The 19,656-nt window shown below is 55.1% G+C and overlaps 6 protein-coding genes across 6 annotated transcripts; 3 read left to right on the top strand and 3 right to left on the bottom strand.

Annotated features, from left to right (window-relative positions):
- Positions 1-1,374: 1,374 nt before the first annotated feature.
- MAM_07716 (C6 zinc finger domain protein) lies at positions 1,375-3,831 on the bottom strand (the record flags this gene model as incomplete). Its single annotated transcript, XM_040826514.1, has 2 exons — positions 1,375-3,334; positions 3,776-3,831. 2 exons carry the CDS (start codon positions 3,829-3,831, stop codon positions 1,375-1,377), a joined length of 2,016 nt encoding a protein of 671 aa, XP_040675466.1.
- A 2,106-nt stretch (positions 3,832-5,937) lies between these two features.
- On the top strand, positions 5,938-7,160 carry MAM_07717 (transcription factor TFIID complex subunit Taf111; the record flags this gene model as incomplete). The annotated part of the gene is made up of 3 exons (XM_040826515.1): positions 5,938-6,779; positions 6,858-7,048; positions 7,117-7,160. The coding sequence occupies 3 exons, from the start codon at positions 5,938-5,940 to the stop codon at positions 7,158-7,160; spliced, it is 1,077 nt and encodes a 358-aa protein (XP_040675467.1).
- Positions 7,161-9,529: 2,369 nt separating this feature from the next.
- On the top strand, positions 9,530-11,741 carry MAM_07718 (Glycoside hydrolase, superfamily; the record flags this gene model as incomplete). The annotated part of the gene is made up of 2 exons (XM_040826516.1): positions 9,530-10,478; positions 10,546-11,741. The coding sequence occupies 2 exons, from the start codon at positions 9,530-9,532 to the stop codon at positions 11,739-11,741; spliced, it is 2,145 nt and encodes a 714-aa protein (XP_040675468.1).
- Positions 11,742-12,439: 698 nt separating this feature from the next.
- MAM_07719 (uncharacterized protein) lies at positions 12,440-13,451 on the bottom strand (the record flags this gene model as incomplete). Its single annotated transcript, XM_040826517.1, has 3 exons — positions 12,440-12,656; positions 12,748-12,985; positions 13,112-13,451. The coding sequence occupies 3 exons, from the start codon at positions 13,449-13,451 to the stop codon at positions 12,440-12,442; spliced, it is 795 nt and encodes a 264-aa protein (XP_040675469.1).
- A 1,515-nt stretch (positions 13,452-14,966) lies between these two features.
- Positions 14,967-15,802, top strand: MAM_07720 (uncharacterized protein; the record flags this gene model as incomplete). Its single annotated transcript, XM_040826518.1, has 3 exons — positions 14,967-15,102; positions 15,189-15,517; positions 15,578-15,802. The coding sequence occupies 3 exons, from the start codon at positions 14,967-14,969 to the stop codon at positions 15,800-15,802; spliced, it is 690 nt and encodes a 229-aa protein (XP_040675470.1).
- Positions 15,803-16,145: 343 nt separating this feature from the next.
- On the bottom strand, positions 16,146-18,622 carry MAM_07721 (phospholipase A-2-activating protein; the record flags this gene model as incomplete). The annotated part of the gene is made up of 3 exons (XM_040826519.1): positions 16,146-16,921; positions 16,993-18,478; positions 18,572-18,622. The coding sequence occupies 3 exons, from the start codon at positions 18,620-18,622 to the stop codon at positions 16,146-16,148; spliced, it is 2,313 nt and encodes a 770-aa protein (XP_040675471.1).
- Positions 18,623-19,656: the final 1,034 nt, after the last annotated feature.

Below are 19,656 nucleotides of genomic sequence, written 5' to 3' on the forward strand. Positions count from 1 at the left end.
CTGGTGGTGACATGAGGCTTGGTGGTGCTCAATAGATGAACAAGGAGCACAGAATAAAGGGTTAGGGGTGTTTTGAGCCTACTCCATCACCATTAATACCTTTTCCCAGCTTGCCTCGTTCATTTTTCGGCTCCCTACTGGCGACTCTCGAATCACTGTTTTCCACATCGTATGCTCTTACGCTCCGGGGGCTGCCAGGCTTCGACCGCTTCAGGTAATTTCAACGGCAAACATGTTCAGGAACTCCGGGCTGGAAATGGCACTGGCATACAAGCCTTGTCTTCGTCATCTTCGGGACATGCTTGAGCATGGGCTGTTCCATTTGGCAGCACTATTGTGGCTACAGCAACAGCACTTTCCCAACTCATTGGTACCGAAAATACCACACTTTGCACCGCTGATAGCAGTGAACCATTTTATCGTGATGACACAAACAAGCCGAGACACTTGGCGACAAAAAACAGGGCGTGAATGAGAGAATGAGTGCAACAATTGTTGATTAATTGACCCAGCGGGTTTGGTTGCTCTGCTCATTTTTGCGCTACGGAGAAGCAAGAACGCGAAAAAAAAACGAATATCTGCGTAATCTGGGAATCGAACCCAGGGCTCCCCGACGTTGCTCGGATGGCAACGGAGAATTTTACCACTAAACCAATTACGCTTGTTGACAGGTGGATCTAAAAGCCATTATATACCTATGTTCATTTGCCAGCCCATTCTTCGGTCTGGAATTAGGTCACCCCGCGCGCTTCGAGCGCCCTGGCGAAACCCAGGAAATGCATGAGAGATGTTCGAATCGTGTTGCCTCTTGGTTAGGGAGTAGGTAGCTAGGTTCCCATGCATATCCATGCAAGCTAAAAATAGAAGTGCCTGACACGGGTGCAACACAACGCCAAGTGATGCGCATGCTTGTCACGTGTCGACCCAGGCTCCACAGAATGGCATTTTATAATCACGCTAACAGGCTGCATGGCATGGCACGGGCTGGCAAATCGATAGAATAAAAGAGTCACGATTCGTACGCAGCGGAATGTCACGTCATAATGTGAAATCAAAAACTCGTGAGCCCTGGCATGCAACGCAGAGGACCGCGCAGCCATCACTAGGGCATTCATTCACGTCGAAATTCCTGGCATCTCGTGGCTCCTTCGTGAAATACGACGCCCAAACCCAAAACCCAACTCGCCTCGTTCAATGCAAGCACCCAGTCTAAGAAGCCCTACTCCCTCTATAACTCCGAAGCTTGAAAGTGACTGGGGAGAAAAACGGAAACAAAGAAACAATCGCTCGCTTTTCCTGTCGTTACGTGGCGTCGCGTCTACTCGAACCGTGGTGTCGTCAATCTGGCACCCTTCGACATTGACATCATGAAAGCTAACACACGCCTGACATGATAGATGCCGAATCCGACACCGGCTGCCGAAGCCAGTCCAGCTTCCCGTCGGACGAAAGGGCACTGCACTGGGCGACCTCCTCGACGAGCTCCCAGTCCCCCGTGCTGCGGTTCTTCTGCGCAGATCGATATATAATTGTGGTGCCGAAATCCTCAAACACCAATTCTCGCCGTCTCAGCCCCAGCCACTGCTCGTGCTCCGTTCCCTCGAGCACGGTTTGCTCTTCGACTTCCTGGTTGCGCATCGCTATTGCTCGGAATACTCGGCTGTCGCGGAGGGCGTTCCGGATCGGGTATTGGCCCAGGATGCGGATGGCGTCTCGGCGGACGGCGCCGTCTCGGCAGCTGAATGACGAGATGAAGAGCGGCCATGTCCACCCGGAGTCCATTGCGAATCCGCAGTTCGGTCGGGCCATGAGCAGCGTTTCCGCGAGACGGTTGATTTCGCGGTACTGGGGCGTGAGGCCCTTGGCTGTGACGAGGCCGGAGAAGCGAGGCACCGTGGTGTATACGTACAGGATGAGATATTCGATGCGCAAGTTGACGGCCTGGAGGTATGTCTGGTGGTCGTTGACGGAGTTGCGCCAGATGGCTTGGCGCACTGGCTCGATGGCCTCGGCCCAGCGGGAGATCCAGTATCTCGTCTCGGCGATGAATCTGGTGATCCGGGGATTCTGCTTGACGCTGCGTAGCTTCATGTCCAGCTCCGCCTCGCTGACTGTCCTCGTCAGACCGAGTTGAGAAGTCACCATGGTCAGCATGGGAAGATGTGTGACCATGGCCTTCTGGACCAAGCTCCAATATCCCTGGGCCTCTTCAAGGTCCTTGAACACTTGTGGCATATTGTCCAGCGTGGTGATGTTCGATTGTCTCGGTCGAAAGTACGGCGAGTGCTTCGTGAACGGCGCGATGCTGGCAAGTCGCCGGGCACCTGGCGGGGGCGAGTGGCTGCGCGGTGCCGTCGCGCTGCCGCTCCGACTCTGCGGGCTGAGCAAGCCCGTCTGCGATGCCAGTGTGCTCGCCGGCGGCGGACTTTGCCACGAAGACCTCGGGTGACTTGGTGAAGGATGGGCACGCTGCATTATGTCGTAGTTGGCCGCGGGACCGTCTGGGCTTGCAGGGAGCTGCGCATGTCCAGTCGCGGCAGCTCTCGAAACCCCTGGTGACGATGCCGCTCTGGCCGGGGTCGGCGGGAAGAAGAATTTCTTGTATGACCCCATAAAGGATCTCGACTGGAGTTCGAGGGGTTTGTAGCAGTCAAGAATCTCCTGCACCAGGGCCGGCGGCGCCTGAGCGATACTAACAAGGCTCGGAGCGAGGTCCGTACAAGCAGCCAGCTCGTTCAACATGCTGAATCCATGTGTGACATGCTTCAGAGCGGCGGGCATGTTTCCTCGCTGGGCCTCGAAGCAGATGAATAACAGGGATGACAGGAGTGCTGTGCGCAATCCCTCCCTCGTAGGTACCGCCTTCGCCTGACGTCGCAGTGCCTCACAGTAATAGATGACGGCATTAAGATAATGCTTGTTCCCTGTCGTCAGTGCCATAGACGGACTCGCAAGCTCGTATGCCTTCCGCAACGCGCCCACAGCCATGGCACCGTATCGCAATGTCGTCTCCTCCGAGGATACCTGCGGCATCGTTGCTGACCACAAGCGTGTTTGGCCAAGCCCGCCGCTTAAAAAGGCCATGGACAGTTTGGACCATTCGTCGAAATAAGCTCGCTGCTCGCTATTGGCAAAGCGGATGGTATTGACGGCGGGCTCCGTGATCAAAAGAGGCGGTTTATGTGTACGAACCAATTTCGCGCCTTGGTTCGCCGTAGGGGTCTTCTTCAGAGGCCGAGGCTCGGCAGCATCAGCGTAAGAGTCGCAATAGCCGCGCCATTTGAGGCAGTTCAGACACGCAGGTCTGCTCTCGTCGCATTTTACGTGCCGTTTCCTAGAAGCAAGTAAGTCCGAGTTATTGGTAGTTTTTCTGGACTACCCATCATCAACTCAAATGGGTAATGAACCGCCAGTGTTCAAGGCGATTTGCTTGGATTTGTCCTCGACTCACTTGCCTATACATGGACAAGAATTAGTTAGCAATGGGCCTTGGACTCCGAATCAATGCCAGGAACCGTTCGTGAGGGAGCAGAGTTCTTTACTTACAAGTGTCACAGCCGGTCCGGGCTCGGGTTGAGCTTCGTCTTGTATGGCGTGTTCTGGATTCGAGCGCGAACCTATGAGTGCTGCCCCAGCCTGACGGAGGCGACGGGTTCGAGGCCAAGGACGATCCAGGAGAACTGTCACTTGGGGTTTATCAGTCTTTGCTAGTCTTGCTTACCAATCCCATTGTGCCGGTTGCAACAAGGCAGACATGTCGAACTTGCAAACTTACGCGGCAGATGTCTTCTTCTTGGCCGTATTGACGGGGACAGAGAATTGTATCTCCATGACGACTTGAGTGCTCGGAAGTCGGCTGTCTGGGCGGTCTTGGTTCTTGGTCGTCTGGCCAGTAAGTTGGTAAGTTGGTGTCGTGAGAGTAGAACGCTGGGCCGTGTAACGGGTGCGAGATGCGTCGGCTTTGTTTTGTAAAGGAGCGCCTTGACAGCGAGGGCCGTTTTAGATGCTTCTGCGTCTCTTGAGTGTACTCGGTAGTACGAGAATGAAGTAAGAGGCCGCACAAGCCTCCCTCTCTCCCTCTTCCCCGCCTTCTCTCTCCCGACGCACTTGACTATATGCCTTCAAATCTGCAAGTGAAGATATCGGACCCCCTTGGACGGCGGTCGACTTTCACCATCAAGAGACTTCAAGGAGGAAGTCTACCAACGGTCAGGCCTAACGGTAAACGATGCTCAACTCAAAGACACCACGCCACCACACAACTGCTGGATGTATGACGGGCATCTTACTATTGCCATGCTGACCCGGCAAGCAAAGTCGAGCGTCATGGCCAATCATGGGCGAGACGGCGGGGAGCGCGCATCTGGAGATGAACCAAGTCGGCCATGGGCATAATCGACTTTTTTTGCAAGTAATCGAGCCATATGACGGTGCTGATTGGGCAAGTGAAGGCATGACATGGCGCGGAAGGATGAACAATAAAGGCGTCCGACGGAGTTTCCGGAAGCTACAGGAATCCCTCATGAGACTTCGTTATTGGAGTCGACTGGTTTGTAATATCGTCTCGTCTCCCCCCCGGGGAAACATAAAGCAAACATTGAGCCTCCCATGATTTTTTTATTTTTTTTTTGACAATATAGCTTTGAATCTCCATTCCTGTCTGTTGACAGAGCCGGTACCGCATCAGGTCGTAAACCCGGCCGTGCGATCCACGACTCAGCCCGCGAAATTATCAACAAATAATTGACTGATGGCGCTTCGGCCAGGCACCCGGTGCAATGGTCAGTCGAACAAGGGGTCCTGCGGCTCTGCAGTCGTGTCCTTTGCCTCATGTCCCGGGTTGTCTGCAACCATGAGATCTGTCCGCCAAGGTACGGAAGCACTACGGCGTAAAGTCATGCTCAGCAAGTCATCTCGGATGGCGACCTCACAGGGCTTGTCCGTGTCCATACAATGGAGAGAGTAATAGCTAGCTGCAGGAGCTGAAAGGACTCAAAGGAGTGGCCGCTGACCACATCGCCCGTGGCCATGCGGTGCAATACGAATTTGGGGCTGAACGGATGGATGCAGCCCACGATGGCGCGTTGCAATATTGATTCTGCCCTACAATTTGTCCTTTATCAATACGGAGTACGTAGGAATGATAGATTACACGGCGCGGTGGGCTTACACGTCGCGGTTGCTAGCAGTCCGGCGTGGCTGCTCTTTTCCTGGCAGTCAAGAACGCCTTTCCCACACCATGCACGCAGATGCAGCCAACAACGTGGCAGTTGTCCTTGGGGGGGGGGGGTTCGCATTGTGGTTTTCTTGCGATTGTAATTTGTGACAAATACGGCCCCGACCCGAGCGCGCGGCAATCCGGGCGGACCGCGACACACATGACGCGGTCCACGATGCCAACACCTGCCGGGATATTTCCAGCGAGGTCACGCGTTCCATCCGTCTCAGCAAATGGCTCTGCAAGTCAGCCATACCTTGGCAGGTTCGGGAAATGCTTCTACGTAATACGGAGTATGGGGTGCGGAGTACATGCGGCGACTTTGATTTTGTGAAGGGCTTCGTCACAATGCAGGAAGGGGGGCGCAGCCGGCAGAAACCAGCATACTACTAGCAGGATTTGGGGGGCCGACAAGTACGGAGTACAGCACCGCAGTTTGCTGTCAGAATTTTACAAAGGCTATGTATGTACTCCGTACTACGCAGTACTAGCATATCCAGCGCGGGTCCCGGACTACGTACTAATCGTGCCCGCCCCACTTTATGTGGTTCGGCTAGCAAAAGCCCTCACCACCAAAGGTGGTGCTCGACAGCAAGGCGGGCCGGACACCAAGGCGGGCCAATTTTCAACCTAATAACGCTATTAACCTCTTCGCCTATAATGTACACCCTTCTCGTCCCAAATTTCTACAGTACGACAGGGAGAGTGGCGAAAAAGGCATGTGGCGCCTGAAGCCAAGCGAGATCTTGCCCGACGAAAATGCGATTCGCGCCATGATCAAGCCTGAGGAGGTCAGTCTTCTGGATGCCATGCAGCTGGGAATCAAGGAGCTCGAGGACGCCGGCTACGATCCCCGAAATGCCAACATTGACGATGACGTCATGGACATGGATGCTGAAGAAGACGACGAGGATGAGGGCGGAAGCAAGGCGCCCAAGGGCGCCAAGAAGCCTGGCGAAAAGCAGGAAGAGACACTTGCCGACAAGATGGCACCTTGGAAAACTACAAAGGCCTTCATCGACGCCTGTGCGCAAAAGGCCATGCTCCAGCTGCACGGCGAGGGTGACCCGACTGGACACGGCCTCGGCTTCAGTTTCATCCGAACGTCCATGAAGGGAGGGTACATTGAGGCTGTTCAGGGCCCGTTGGCCACGTCGGCCGACGCCATGGAGCGTGAGAAGCGCGCTAACGGCGGCCACGCCTATAACGTCAAGAAGCAACAAGCAATGTACGAGGAGGGCATCAAGGAGATTTGGGAGAAGCAAAAGGCAACGCTGTCCGACGCCCGGGAGCACGACGACAAGGACGTGGCAGTCACGGAAGACGAGGATGATCGATTCAACGTTCACGCCGCCGCGACGCCGGCGCAATTCGACGACGGCACCAGCCAAATTAGTGGCTTCACATCGGCTAGTCGCCATGTCAAGAAAGCCATCCGCATCACGAGAGAGGTCCGCCTGCAGGACGGGTCGACGCAGACGCGAACCGAGGTCGTCCACGATCCCGTCGTCATCTCGCAGTATATGAAGCGGCGAACCGAGGCAGACTTGGAACTTAAGGAGTATGTACTCAAGACGATGCGATGCAGGCCCCGCGGGGAGGCCCCCCGGGTCTGGAAGCGGCTGCCGTCACGTGTCAGGGCGCTTCACAAGTGGGCGTGCCTGGGTCACACGCATCTCGGCCCCAAGAGACGACAAGTGCCGTCTCCAGGCGCTGTTGCCGACTACGTTGGGTTGGAGTTACGAGCACCTGCTTACGTCTACCTCTCCACAGCATCTACAGCTCCCGGCCTACGGGCAATGCCGACCATGACCGCCTTGCGGGCATTAGGTATGTGGATTGACGACCTGCCCTCGGGTCGCGCCAGAGACGGTGTGCTTACACGCAGCTCGATGCAGAATCAAAAAAGTTCTGGAAGGAATACGGAGTACCGCAGGAATGAAATGACGGAGGGAAAAGGAGAAAAGGGGGGGAGGGGAGGGTGGGAAAAGGACAACGGGCACCATTTGTGGGCCAACCGGTGACGATCTTGAATCAGTGTTGGTGAGGGCAGTTTGGGATGTGATCAATTGCACGTCTCAAGTACTCCGTAGCTGTGACTAGTACGGAGTACCGGCTACTCCCTGCCACAGCCACAAAATCAGACCAATGTCCCGATGCAATAACTACAACTCGCTCACCTGTTGGCCTTCAAGACATGCCAGTCTAGTTCACCATCGTCACTCCTTCACCCTGGACGAAGCCCAAGCCATGGCTACGGCCTGTGTAAAGGTCACAAAAGCGCAAAAGTCGACGTGGAGCGTGCAACGTTGTTCAGTCAAGGAGGATGAATGCTTTGATGCCGAAGCACGAGTCACGCGGCGGAATCCAGTGAAAGAGGTCGTCGTCCGGGGTCCAGATCCTCGTAGGTATTTATTGAATTACTCGTTCATATGGAGAACACACTGACTTGGCTTGCATTGCCGTGGTGAAGAGCTTCGGAACTATCCAACTGAGAGGGTGATTGTTGGCCAAACCCGAAGCAAACGCACTGTACTCGGTACTGGATTAACAACAAGTACCTACCCAAGTACCTACCTAACTGAGTAGGTAACTTGTGGATGGGGTGTCGAGCTTGGTGGTTTGTTTGTTGGTGTACACAAGGTTTGACTTGGTTTCAAGACAGTTCCATGTCACTCCATACCCGTGACGCAATCTCCGCTTCAGGGTACAGCCAGCGCCCATACGCTCATATACCCAAGGAGCCCCTGGTTTCCTGTGGACTCGAGTTGTCGGTGCCCAGGGGATTGTGGAGGTGGGCTGCGACTTCAATGGACCAACAAAACGGCCCAAGTGGCTTGTGGAAGCTCGTGTTTGCGGATGTCGTCGCCCTCCAATCTCGATGCTGGGCTCGATGCTGGGCTCAATGCCATCTGTGGAGAACGGGCATCGGAACGTGTGTGGTTATCTCGGCGGCCTGAACTCTGTTGCGTTGCGAGGTTGGAGAAGGAGAAGCAGAAGCAGCGTTATTACTCCCTGTTAGCAAACTCAAACTTCTCATTGTCCCAGTGCCTGTCCCTCCTTCTTCTTACCTAAGTTGCCCAGCGAGGAATAGTACAGCTCAGGCACCCGAACGTTACGTTCCAAACACGGACGCCTCCACTTTGCATGCCAGAGGTTGCCTGGACCTGGCCCCGTGTCCCGACATGTTCCAAGTTCCACGTTGCACCTGGTACTCAGTACTCCGTAGTGTATACAGTATTGGCGCCGCAGGCACTCCGGAGAAGACGTGATCATGGCGAGTCGGTGCAGTCAAAGGAAGGAGGCTGGTGCTCATGTGCGGCATGAGAGGATCGGGTTGGCACAGGCTGGGCCTAGTACGTAGTTAACTTACTTCTAGGGACGGAATTGGCAGTACGTACGTGATCCATCCACTGGCATTCCAGGCGGCGGTGCCCCGTCGAGTCTCGTTGGTGGGTGGTCTCATTTTCGCATTGTCCGTCTCCATCCAGCTCGTGGTGAAGCACCTTTGGCCCGTCGTGGGGCGTCGTGGGCTTGTCTCGGCCTCGCTTGGGATTCAGCGCCGAGTTTTCATTCGCCTTCCCCGTTTTGCTTTGTCCCTGGCGCCTTCCTCGCTTTCCCCTCATTGCTCCGTCCGTATTCAGCAATCAGTCGTCAACGCGACCCAAATCTGGTCCCGTCTGCCCTCGAGGCATCGTCAATTCGTCGCCGAGTGTTATCATCGTGCTCGCTCTCCGTATTTATTCCTGCTTCTCGTTGCGGAAATCGACAAATCGCTCAGGTGCACCAGAAGAAGGGCCTGCAATCGCTGCCCTGGGACTAACGCGTTTGGGCTGGCCCTCCATTAGAGTTGTGACGGCGCTCGTCACTGCAGCGACCAACCTCCCGCCACTCGCACGATCCCCAAGTGGCCGTCCCGAGCTGGCTGACGACTTGACGAGGACTACGTTTCCGGCGACTGCCAACTCTTTTCCTGCAGAATTGCAGAATTGACTATAGACCAGACCATCACGACTCTGCGAATCGGCTTCCGTCTCGACTTTTGGAACCATAAACAAGTGCTGCAGAGCCTCACATGTTCTCCCTGCGGCACCTCTGAATTGGACCAGTACATCTGCGACCGACACGACTTGTGCACCTCAATCTTATTTATTCTGGAAAACCTGCTGCCTTGTCATCGTTTGCTGCCAATTTCAACCCGACTTGCTGTCGGGCATCTGATCCAGAAGCGCAGAAGCGCACTCCCGTGACGCCTTAATAGCTACCTACCTACCCAAGTAGCTGGTAAAGACATTTATTTCTCCGCCCGACATGCAGCGATACGGAAGGGACAACCATCAAGAGAGAGAGCCGCTGGGGGCGTCACACGACTACAGCACGTCCCCCGGACATGCCCCTGGAAATGCCTACAAATACGATTACGCCGGCACAGAGTCACCATATTACGACGACGCCAAACAAGACCCCCGCGGGATGCAGCAGCAGCGACATGAACCTTATCAGTCATATCAGCCTTATATAGAGCACGACGACGCCTCGTCTGCTAGCCGTGGCTACGGTTATGAAGCAGTTGCGCCCGTGCCTCCTCAACACAGCAATTTCGCTGCATACAATAGAAGCCCTAGCCGGGGTGGCCAGGGTCACCCTTATGCGCAACAGGCCATCCAGAGCAACACGGCACCAGGGGCAGACAACTTTAGCGAGCACGTGTCTGGGGGTATGTCTGGAGTTGCATATAGTGTTGCTGATCGCAATGCTCGTGAAGGCGGAATGGAGGCCGTGAGAGGCACTGGCCAACTACCCCCTCCACCATCCCGAAGTCAGTATCCTCATGCGCCCGGGGCTGGATATAATGGCTTTCAACCCAGCGGCCATGCTCCAGAAACCCTTCACAACCGTGTCCCAGAACAACATCCATTGCCCGCCCAAGGCTCCGGGTCAAGTCTCAACCTCTTCAGCACTCCCTCTGCCACCCACTCACCGGCAAGAAGCCTTCGAAGTTTTGGTGGCGAGTCTTTTGGGGATGATCCCTATCAAGCATTGCCATCCAACGGACGTAGATTTCACGATCCCAGTCTGGGTGTCGTCAATCCGAACGATATTATTGACGACGGCGACGACGGGTTGAGCTACGCACGACATAGCCAACGAAACTCGATGCTCAGTGTGCCGCATTCTGACCGAGGAAGGTCGGGGGCTGCCGTCGGTGCGGCCGGAATTGGAGCTGCGGCTGCCGCGGGAAGTGCCTTGGGTCGAGGCGGTAAGACGTCTTGTCTGAAATGACGGCTGCGCGAGTTTTGATGTTGATGACTAATTCTTCCATGCAGGTCACGGTCACAGTGACTCCGAATTCGCACGCGAAAAGTTGAACAACTGGTCGACACCGCCGGAGAAGGGTCGCAGCAAGAAATGGAGGTGGCTAGTGATTGCTCTGGTCTTGTTCGTGGTTGTCGGTGCCATCGTGGGTGGCGTTGTTGGAAGTATGATTGCTGGCAACAAGAAGTCCGGTGGTGCTGGGGGCAGCGACTCAGCAGCGGACGATACAAGCAAGAATGGTGACCTCAACATAAACAGCAAGGAGATCCAGGCGCTTCTCAACAACAAGGACCTCCACAAGGTGTTTCCTGGGATGGACTACACACCCCTGAACACACAGTATCCCGACTGCCTCCACAATCCCCCGTCCCAAAACAACATCACCCGCGACGTTGCTGTTCTCAGCCAATTGACCAACAAGATTCGCTTATACGGCACCGATTGCAATCAGACCCAGATGGTAATCCATGCTATCAACCAGCTAAAGATGCAAAAAGAGATCAAGGTCTGGATTGGCGTATGGCAAGACGGCAATGCCACAACCAACAGCCGGCAATTGAATCAGATGTGGGACATTCTCGAGCAATATGGCCAGGAACCCTTTGAAGGCGTCATCGTTGGCAATGAAATCCTCTTCCGCGAAGAGATGACAATCACCCAGCTCGGTAACATCCTGGACGGTGTTCGAAAAAACCTGACAAGCAAGAACATTAAGCTGCCAGTGGCGTCGTCAGACCTGGGCGACGATTGGCAACAGGGTTTAGCGGACAAGAGTGACTACATCATGGCCAATATTCATCCATTCTTCGCAGGAGTGGCGGCAGATCAGGCAGCGTCTTGGACTTATAGTTTCTGGACCAATAAAGATCAGCAATTCTGGAAGTCTGACAAGTCAAAAAATGTCATTTCGGAGACTGGCTGGCCGAGCAGGGGCGGCAAACACTGTGGTGCTTCCAACACATGCGGGCCATCGACGCCTGGCGCAGTTGCGAGCGCGGACGGCATGAATCGGTTCATGAACGACTGGGTATGCCAGGCGCTTGCCAATGGCACTAATTACTTTTGGTTCGAGGCATTCGACGAGCCCTGGAAAATCCGGTTCAATGAGGCGGGCAAGGAATGGGAAGACCAATGGGGTCTGATGGATGTCAACCGCAAGCTCAAGAGCGGCGTCAAGATCCCTGATTGCGGCGGCAAGACTGTGTAATTGAGGAGCACAAACAGGAGGAACCCCGACGACTCCTGAGGAAACTATTCAAACCGACCATCGGTACTGGAAATTAGGCAAGCCGCCGCATAATTACCGACATGCACATGGCATCAAAGACCACCAACGCTACATTCGCCAACTGGTATTTCTTCATAACTTTTTCTTCTTTGATTTGGTCGCCTGCTTGCGTCCGGCGTTATGAGGCTTAGAGAGATATTGAACGTGGCATCTTGTCCCTTGTGCATACATATACGCAACTTTTGGTTCCTTTTTTTTTTTCATCTTCATTTCGGGTTTTTATGTTTTCATTTTTTTTTCCTTGCCAGGAGTGACGAACGGCAAAGGTATCACCCGTTTGCCTCTGTGGGCATGGTATATCTTGTAGTTCTACGGCGAACGGCATTCGCAGCTTGGCTACTGTATGAGCGGAATACTGCATTTGTAGTTACTAGAAGACACGGATAAATACAAGATTCAGCCTTTACAGTTTCATCTCACCACGGAGCGCCACTTTATGACTTTTGGGCCCCGCCGCAGAATTGAAGCCACCTGCGAAGCCAACTCGGAGGCAAAATAAAATCACTGTCGCGTTATCATGCAAATGGTTGCTTCGGATGCCAGCCATTGGAGCCGAACGCCATGCCTTGCCCTGCCCTGCCCTGCAAATCAGCAGCCCGTCGTGTGATGCGAGACCCTCAAACACCATCAATCACGACGCCTTCATGCTCCCCCAACTTGTCCGGCCCATCTCCGTGCTCTTCCCCTCCGCCGTGGTCGCCCACCGCCCGCCTCCCAGGCCGAGGCCGCCAGTAGACAGCCGTGCTGGAAAAGGTAGTCCCGTCCTGGGGAAACCCGAACGTCTGATAGGTCTCGTGCATCAGCCTCACGGCCTGCACGCCGCCGGGCGAGACCCTATTCCACACCCACGCCCATGCCCAAGCTACTCGTCAGTGGCTGGAAACTCGAATCAAATGTATACAATGCCAAACACGCAACGACTCACCCGTCCCACGTGTCCCAGTCTGTGCCGACAAAAATGGCCGGCAGCGCCCGGTCCAGCGCCTCCTCGTACACCTCGCGGTACAGGTGAATCCCAAACAGGAGGGAGTCGGACGTCACGGCGCGGCAGGCAGCGGGGTGCTCGACGACGCGGTGCCCCAAGCCAGTCAGGAAGCTTGTCTCTTGGTCAGTAAACAGCGGCTCCTGGAAGATGCATTGTATCCGGGTGCGCGTCATGCTTTCTACCAAGCCTCATCGCCTCGCGCAGTTAGTTGGGCCGTTGAATGTCTGTGGGCCGGCTGCCTCGGGGGGTAGGAGGGGGGGAAGGAAAGAAGAGCGACAAGAAGGAGAAAAGACACAAGACGCACCCAGTTCCTCGACCATGGTTTGAAAGGCAATGAGCTGGTGGTGGGTGCGGCGTCTGGACTCCGACGAGCTCGAGGGCGGGTCAAAGGTGCCGAGGCCGAGGCAGATGGCCTGCTTGACGGCGGGGAGGGCCGCGGCGCGCGAGGCCATGAGGCTGCGGAGGGAGGTGCAGCAGGGTGAGGACGACCAGGCTTTGCGGATGCTGAGGTGTTCTGCCTTGATGGCGGACGCGGACATTGGGGTTGTGGTGCGCGTGGGGGCTGGCGGGGGAGCCGGCCGTCTGCGCGTCTTTCTTGGATTGGGGAACGTCCATTCTTGGGCGCTGGCGCCGGGGCCGGGCATGCTTTGTTCGCCTTTGCCTTTGCCTTATGCTCTGGCTGGGAGGATGGAATGTTATCGTGATGGTGGTTGTTTGGCTGTTTGGTGGAGGTTGTCGAGGTCAAAAGGTTTGCTTCGTATAGGGTAGCTGGCTGGCTGGTTTGGACATGAGCCAGCCTGGGGAACGGGCTGGGCGTTGCCATTGGAATGACATGGAGGGACATCTATGTACCTAGGCTTTTTTTTTGAACCTACTCCGTACTTCATGTGTAGTCAAAAAGAGAATTTTTTTACTTGTCGCAATATTTACATTTTTCATCGTCGCCATGTTGCAATCGCAGCAGCGCCGGCTTCAATGTCTGTCGTGTTGGTCGCACCAGACTTTCCTCCCTCCCGACTCCGCCCACACTTCCGCTGTCACCCATAATGGTCCGATGCAGCTCGGCTGCGCATGCTACAACGCCGGTCCCGATTCTCAACATTGATCAACTGAATCCAGGGACGGAAAGGAAACAAAGACTTGGCCAAGGTCGACATGGAAAAGACGTGCTGATTGGCTGTCTCGGGCGGCGCCCCACTCCCCACGTCAGGACGGGCGCTTAAACCCGTCGCCTTGTTCAGCCACGGACCAATCACGTCTCGCAATCCGGCCGGCGCACAAAGATTTGCTGTCGCATCGTCACAAATTCACCATGGCCCTGGTATCGCAGCATGGCGGCACATCCTGGGCTGCTGCGCATTGTTTCTCTTTGCAGCCGCCGACGCTCGCAGCCGACGGCCAATGATACAATTCAGTGTGCATGCTGCTCCTCGTCGTCAGGGGTGGCCAGCCCGGCATCCCCCGTTCGCACCCCCAGCCCTGCTGGTCTCCTCGTGCCGAGCCGCCAAATCACGTCCATCATGACCCAGGTTCCCCCCCAGTGGTTTCTTCTTACCAAGTACCTACCTAGGTCGTAGGTACGTAGTTGCTACGTAGTCTCTACTACTATTTCGTACTTACACAGAGCATCATCATCACTGCCGCTACTTGAAAAGCATGTCTGGTTTCTCCTCCGCCGGGCCTTTCTGCGGGCTTCCAGACTTCCCCCCTCAGTCTTCCCAATTCGTCACCCTCATGCGTCCTGCGTTTGGATAACCCGGCATCCCGTGCTTGCTTGCAAATTACATGCATGCGGCTTCTGCGCCCATCGACGTCTTGTCTGCTCTGCTGCGGTCTCACAGAGGCTCCTTTTAATATTGGCTCCAACCCCTCCCTTCTCGCTCCTTGAGCTTCTTCCGCCAGCCCGTCGTCCTCTTGATCTTGCCTCTCACCAGACCGTCTCTCAGCTGGGCTGGTTCGGGCCTCTACCACGTTCGAGACACGCCCTTGACCAAGGCCAGATCCAAGTTGCGACAGACCTTCAGGCCGAAGACAGACACGCAGATACACACATCACGCACAGCCTTGGCTCCCACGGCGGCCGCCGTCGCGCCGCTATACACCTCGGTCGACCTCATCTTCATCTCTCGCCCGCCCGCTAGACCAGCCAGCCGTCCATGATGCTCCCGCCACTCGTCACGCTGGCCTTTGCCGCCATCACGTCCGCCCATAGCGTCATATCCTATCCCGGCTGGAGAGGCAACAGTCTCATCACCAACGCCACCTTCCCCTACGGCATGCAGTGGATGTATCCTTGTGAGTCTTGACTCTTCTCCCGCCTACGTGCTCGTCCCGACCGCCTCACAAGACAGACGACTTGCTCACCAAAACGTCACCCACAGGCGGCGGCATAGGAACCACGGAAAACCGCACTTACTGGCCCACGACGGGCGGCGCGCTCGCCTTCCAGCCCGGCTGGTTCAGAGGCCACTCCCAGGCCGTCATCTACGTCAACCTCGGCTTTGGCACCGACGGGCCCGACCACGGCCCCGACAACATGTCCAACCCCATGGTCCACCCCTTCACCATCCAGGGCCCTACCAACAATCCGTACCCTGGCACCGTCTGCCTCCCTCAGGTCCCCTTGCCCGTCAACGCCTCCGTCAAGCCCGGCGACCTGGCCACCATCCAGCTCGTCGAGCTTGCCCAGCACGGAGCCGCTTTGTACTCGGTGTGTTCCCCAACTCCCCAGCCCTCCTTGAGACGCGTATTCTTCTAACGCCATGTCAAGTGCGTCGACATCGTCTTCGCCGAGCCCGGCGACCCCAAGATAGCCGAGGTCAACGAGACAAACTGCTTCAACTCGACCGACATTGGCTTTGCTGACATGTACACCACTGTCACCAAGATATCTGGCAGCGACACCTACATCAAGTCCGGCGCCGGGTCCCTACGACACCTCAGCTGGATGGGCTACGTGCCGCTGGCCGTTGCCGCCTTGTTGGTCGGCCTGTGAATTCTCAAATACAGACACCGAGTGCCGCCGAGGCCACCTTTGATTTTATCTAGTAATGCTATGCAACACCGAGTCACTTCTCCACGAAAAAGTATCGTGGCTACTTTGTTCATGGTCGCATATTATTTGTTGATTTTTTCTTCTCCCAACAGCGCAATGCAGCATTCGCAATGGAGTTTGGGCGCTGCAAGGACGAGTAGTTACTAAATAAAAACACTCAAATTGCGAGTCTGGCAGAGTGGCGTCGTTAGACCCCCAATTGCGAGGCCGGGTCTCATTGGCGATCACTACTATTAGTCAACGTTTAGCTCTCGGGCATGATCATGCGCAACCGTCAACTCCGTCATGGCACCAAAGCTAGGCACTCATTCGCAGCCGACTTCACCCTATCCTCCGAACCTCGATCCTTTGCTCCACGAACCCATCCACCTATGTCAAGGCCACTGGCTTCCTCCTTGCATGTTGCCAACAATGTGCCCAGGGCCACCAACGCGCGGTACAATACTTCCGAATCGGACTGGCTCTTGAGCACTGTCCCAAGTACAACGAACAGACGACGTCTCTGCTCTGGACTGAGCAACTTTTCCTTGTTTACGAGGACCGATAGATTGATGAGTGCCGTGGTAACCGCAATCAACACATTGCGATTGAACTGGCCAATAGCCTCCCCTCCCTTGACACCAGCAATTCGTTCGAGGTAGGCAATTGGCTTGTCGGTGTGCGAGCTTATCAGACTGCGTCCATCTGCGGTGCTAAATAGATTGCAAATCGTGCGGGCGCCCATCATGACGGCGTTTTCATTAGGCTGGAGCTCAGCCGGCATTGAGCATGCCGTGGCCAGGTCCAAGACAGAACCATGTTGGGCATCTGACCACTGCGCAGCTGACGGGAATCTGGCAATACAACGGAGCAAGTCGAGCGCTGCGAGGCGATCCGAGTACGGCCATTGCGTCACAACTTTTACCACCAGTTCCATAGACTTGATAGGAATTGGCCGACCTGCCTCCAGGGCCTCGCGAAGCGACAGCAATACCGCCTCTTCGCCGGGGTTCAAGGCGGTATCCTTTCGGCCAGAAGAGACCAGGTTATTGTTCACACTTGATATTTTGGCAAACATGCCTGTAGGTGCCATTAGCGTGGGGGGGATAACGAATGCTGGGTGGCGGGATGATTAGCTCTTTTGAACCTACCCTCATATTTTGCTGCCAAGATGCTTAGATAGTCTTTTTGAGGGATCGCCTTGGGCTGTGATGCCGCCTCTCCTGGCCGATAACGTTGCTCTGTTCCATATGGATCCGGGCCGAGGCTTTGATTTCGTCCTAGAGTTGCACCCTTGGTATTTTCGGTGATGAACTTGGCTACGTTGTCAAGGTAGCTGAGGGGGAGCTCATTGTCACTGAGAAACTTGGTTGCTCGCTCATAGGGGTTCTCTGAGAGGTTGTAGGGAAGTTTCAATGGCGGCTTACCGTCCTCAATATCAACATCAAACACATAGTCATATGATTTTCCTTGATAGTCAACCTTGCGACCAGTGCTGCCTTCAGCGTCGACCACAGTCCCAACATTGATCCAGTGCTGTTGACTGACTGACCACTGGTGAGCTGTCACATTGCCGTTCTCTTCCCTGATCATTTGTACTTGGCCCTCCTTTGTGCCGGACTTGGTCGTCAAGAACTCGGGGCCGGGAAGCTTTTCCTTGTTGATGCCGCCGAGCTGCTGTTGAGGAATTGCCGACGACTTTACAGAAGTCTCGAACTCTGATAGTGTCTCCTCGTCGGCTATCTGATCCGGTCTTCGAGTAAAAATACGAGCGATGCCATCACTGGCACCTGTAACAATATCGCCAGTATCCTGGTTAGCAGACACCGTCCACACTGAAATGGCTGGGTGCGTAATGGTCTGAATACACTCAGTGCCTCTCCAGACACGGACGGTCCGATCTTCGCCAGAGCTAACCAGCTCACCAGTCGGCAAGCTAGCCAGACTATAAACAAAACTTTCATGGCCGTGTAATTCCCCGACTTGCTGCCCGTTCAGCTTCCATATTCTGATGGTCCCGTCGTTGCTGGCGCTGGCGATGTCCCCGCCACTGGGATGGCTTTTGGGAACCTTGCAGAGGGTTCGCACCACATCGGGTGTATGTATCGTAGATTTGGGTTGAGCCTCGCCGCCAGAAGTCTTGGTGAGGTCAAATATGCGAATTCGTTTGTCAGCGCAGCCTGTGACGGCACTTTGGTCGTCCAGGGCGACAACGCTCCAAACCGCCATGCTCTCATGTCCACCGAGCATCAGCACCGTTTCCCACGTTTGCAGGTTCCAGACACGGGCCTGGCCATCCCATCCGCCAGAAAGCAGGTATGACCCGCTGGGAGCGACGTCGAGTGTGCAGACATTGTTTGCGTGACCTATCAGGAGTCGCTCGGCGTGATCCGTTGAGGCAGCGGCCGGTGATTTGACTTCAATGACAGTATCCTTCCCTCCAGATATAATCAAGCCATTGGGGTGATCGGCAGAGGGTGGGAAGAATGTCACCGAGTTGACATATTCGGAACCACGACTGACGAGCGTCCCTTCGAAGGTGGGTGGAGTTTGGGATCTTCGAGACCACTTTCGGACGGTGCAATCTCTGGAAACCGACAAGACGACTTCGGGTGATGCGAAAGCAACAGACTTCACCTAAAAAGGAAATATTAGCTGAGGCCGACACCCCATGAGCGTCGTGTCTCTGTGACATCTTGCTCGAGTCGCTCGGCTATTTGTAAAACCTACATCTGCTTCATGGCCGATAAGCTGCGCAGACAGCTTGAACGTTTGGGTCATCTTCGCAGTAGTGTGGTGGAAATGGCTAGGTGACGTCTCTAGCGCTTTTTACAGCTGTTTAGACACGGAGGATGAAGGAACATTTATGTAGTCGTTGATGATTCAGGGACGTCGACGTGGTCAGTAGCGGAGTTGGGAGCTTTGGTGGAGCTATCATTGACGGAGCGAGCAGGAGATTGCAAATACCCCGCGCCCGACAGTACGGAGCAAAAGAGCGAAATGAAAATGGGGAACTAAGACAGAAGAGAGTATAAGCTCTCGATACGGATGAAACCAGGGTAAATAGCAATAATAGGACGGGGGGCACATGCAAATGCGGCGAGTTGAGAGATGGACGTTGATGGAGGCTTGGAGAGTTCAATGTGTCTGGATACATAGGTACCTTGATACCTGTTCCTTACTTAGAGGATTGCGAGTGTTAAGGGAAGGAGGGACCTGCCCCGTCTCGTGTGGCTCAGCAATCGCACACTGACCCTTCTTCCTGCTCTCCAGGTTCCATCCACGGGGTCCTGCCCCTCAGCCATGGTCGGCCCTATCGATACATGAAGCATTCATCGTATGGGGTGCTTGGTAGGAATCAATTTGGACAAACAAATAGAATAGAAAACATGAGCGCGGGACGCCCTTGTGCCAGTTTCTGGGTTATTGGGAAAGCAAAATACCTTGTTGGGAAAGGTCATGGTGCTCGAGCTCATGTCCGCTTGCACATGCACTTTTCATCTGGCGCCACAGTCCCTCGCTCCTTCCTAATCACCCCCACATGGGCTTCTGTTTCGCCCACCGCTAAGCAGCCAAATGTTGTCACACCAAAAGTCTCGGTTCGACATACTAGTCTCACGGCCGCTTGGCCATTCGTTCACTTTCCTTTCACATCAACTGGTCCCCGCCACTCCCACAACACCAGTCCGTCCTGGACTCCTGGCCTTGGACAGACTCTTCAGTCGCTGTCACGTCCTTTTCTGCGGCTGGTGGACGAATCAGGTGCGGACTATTTATTCCGTCTCTCCTCGCCTAACTTGAGGGATTGTGTGTGC

Source organism: Metarhizium album (genome assembly GCF_000804445.1).
Source record: "Metarhizium album ARSEF 1941 chromosome Unknown scaffold_35, whole genome shotgun sequence".
In the NCBI taxonomy this organism is placed as follows: domain Eukaryota; kingdom Fungi; phylum Ascomycota; class Sordariomycetes; order Hypocreales; family Clavicipitaceae; genus Metarhizium; species Metarhizium album.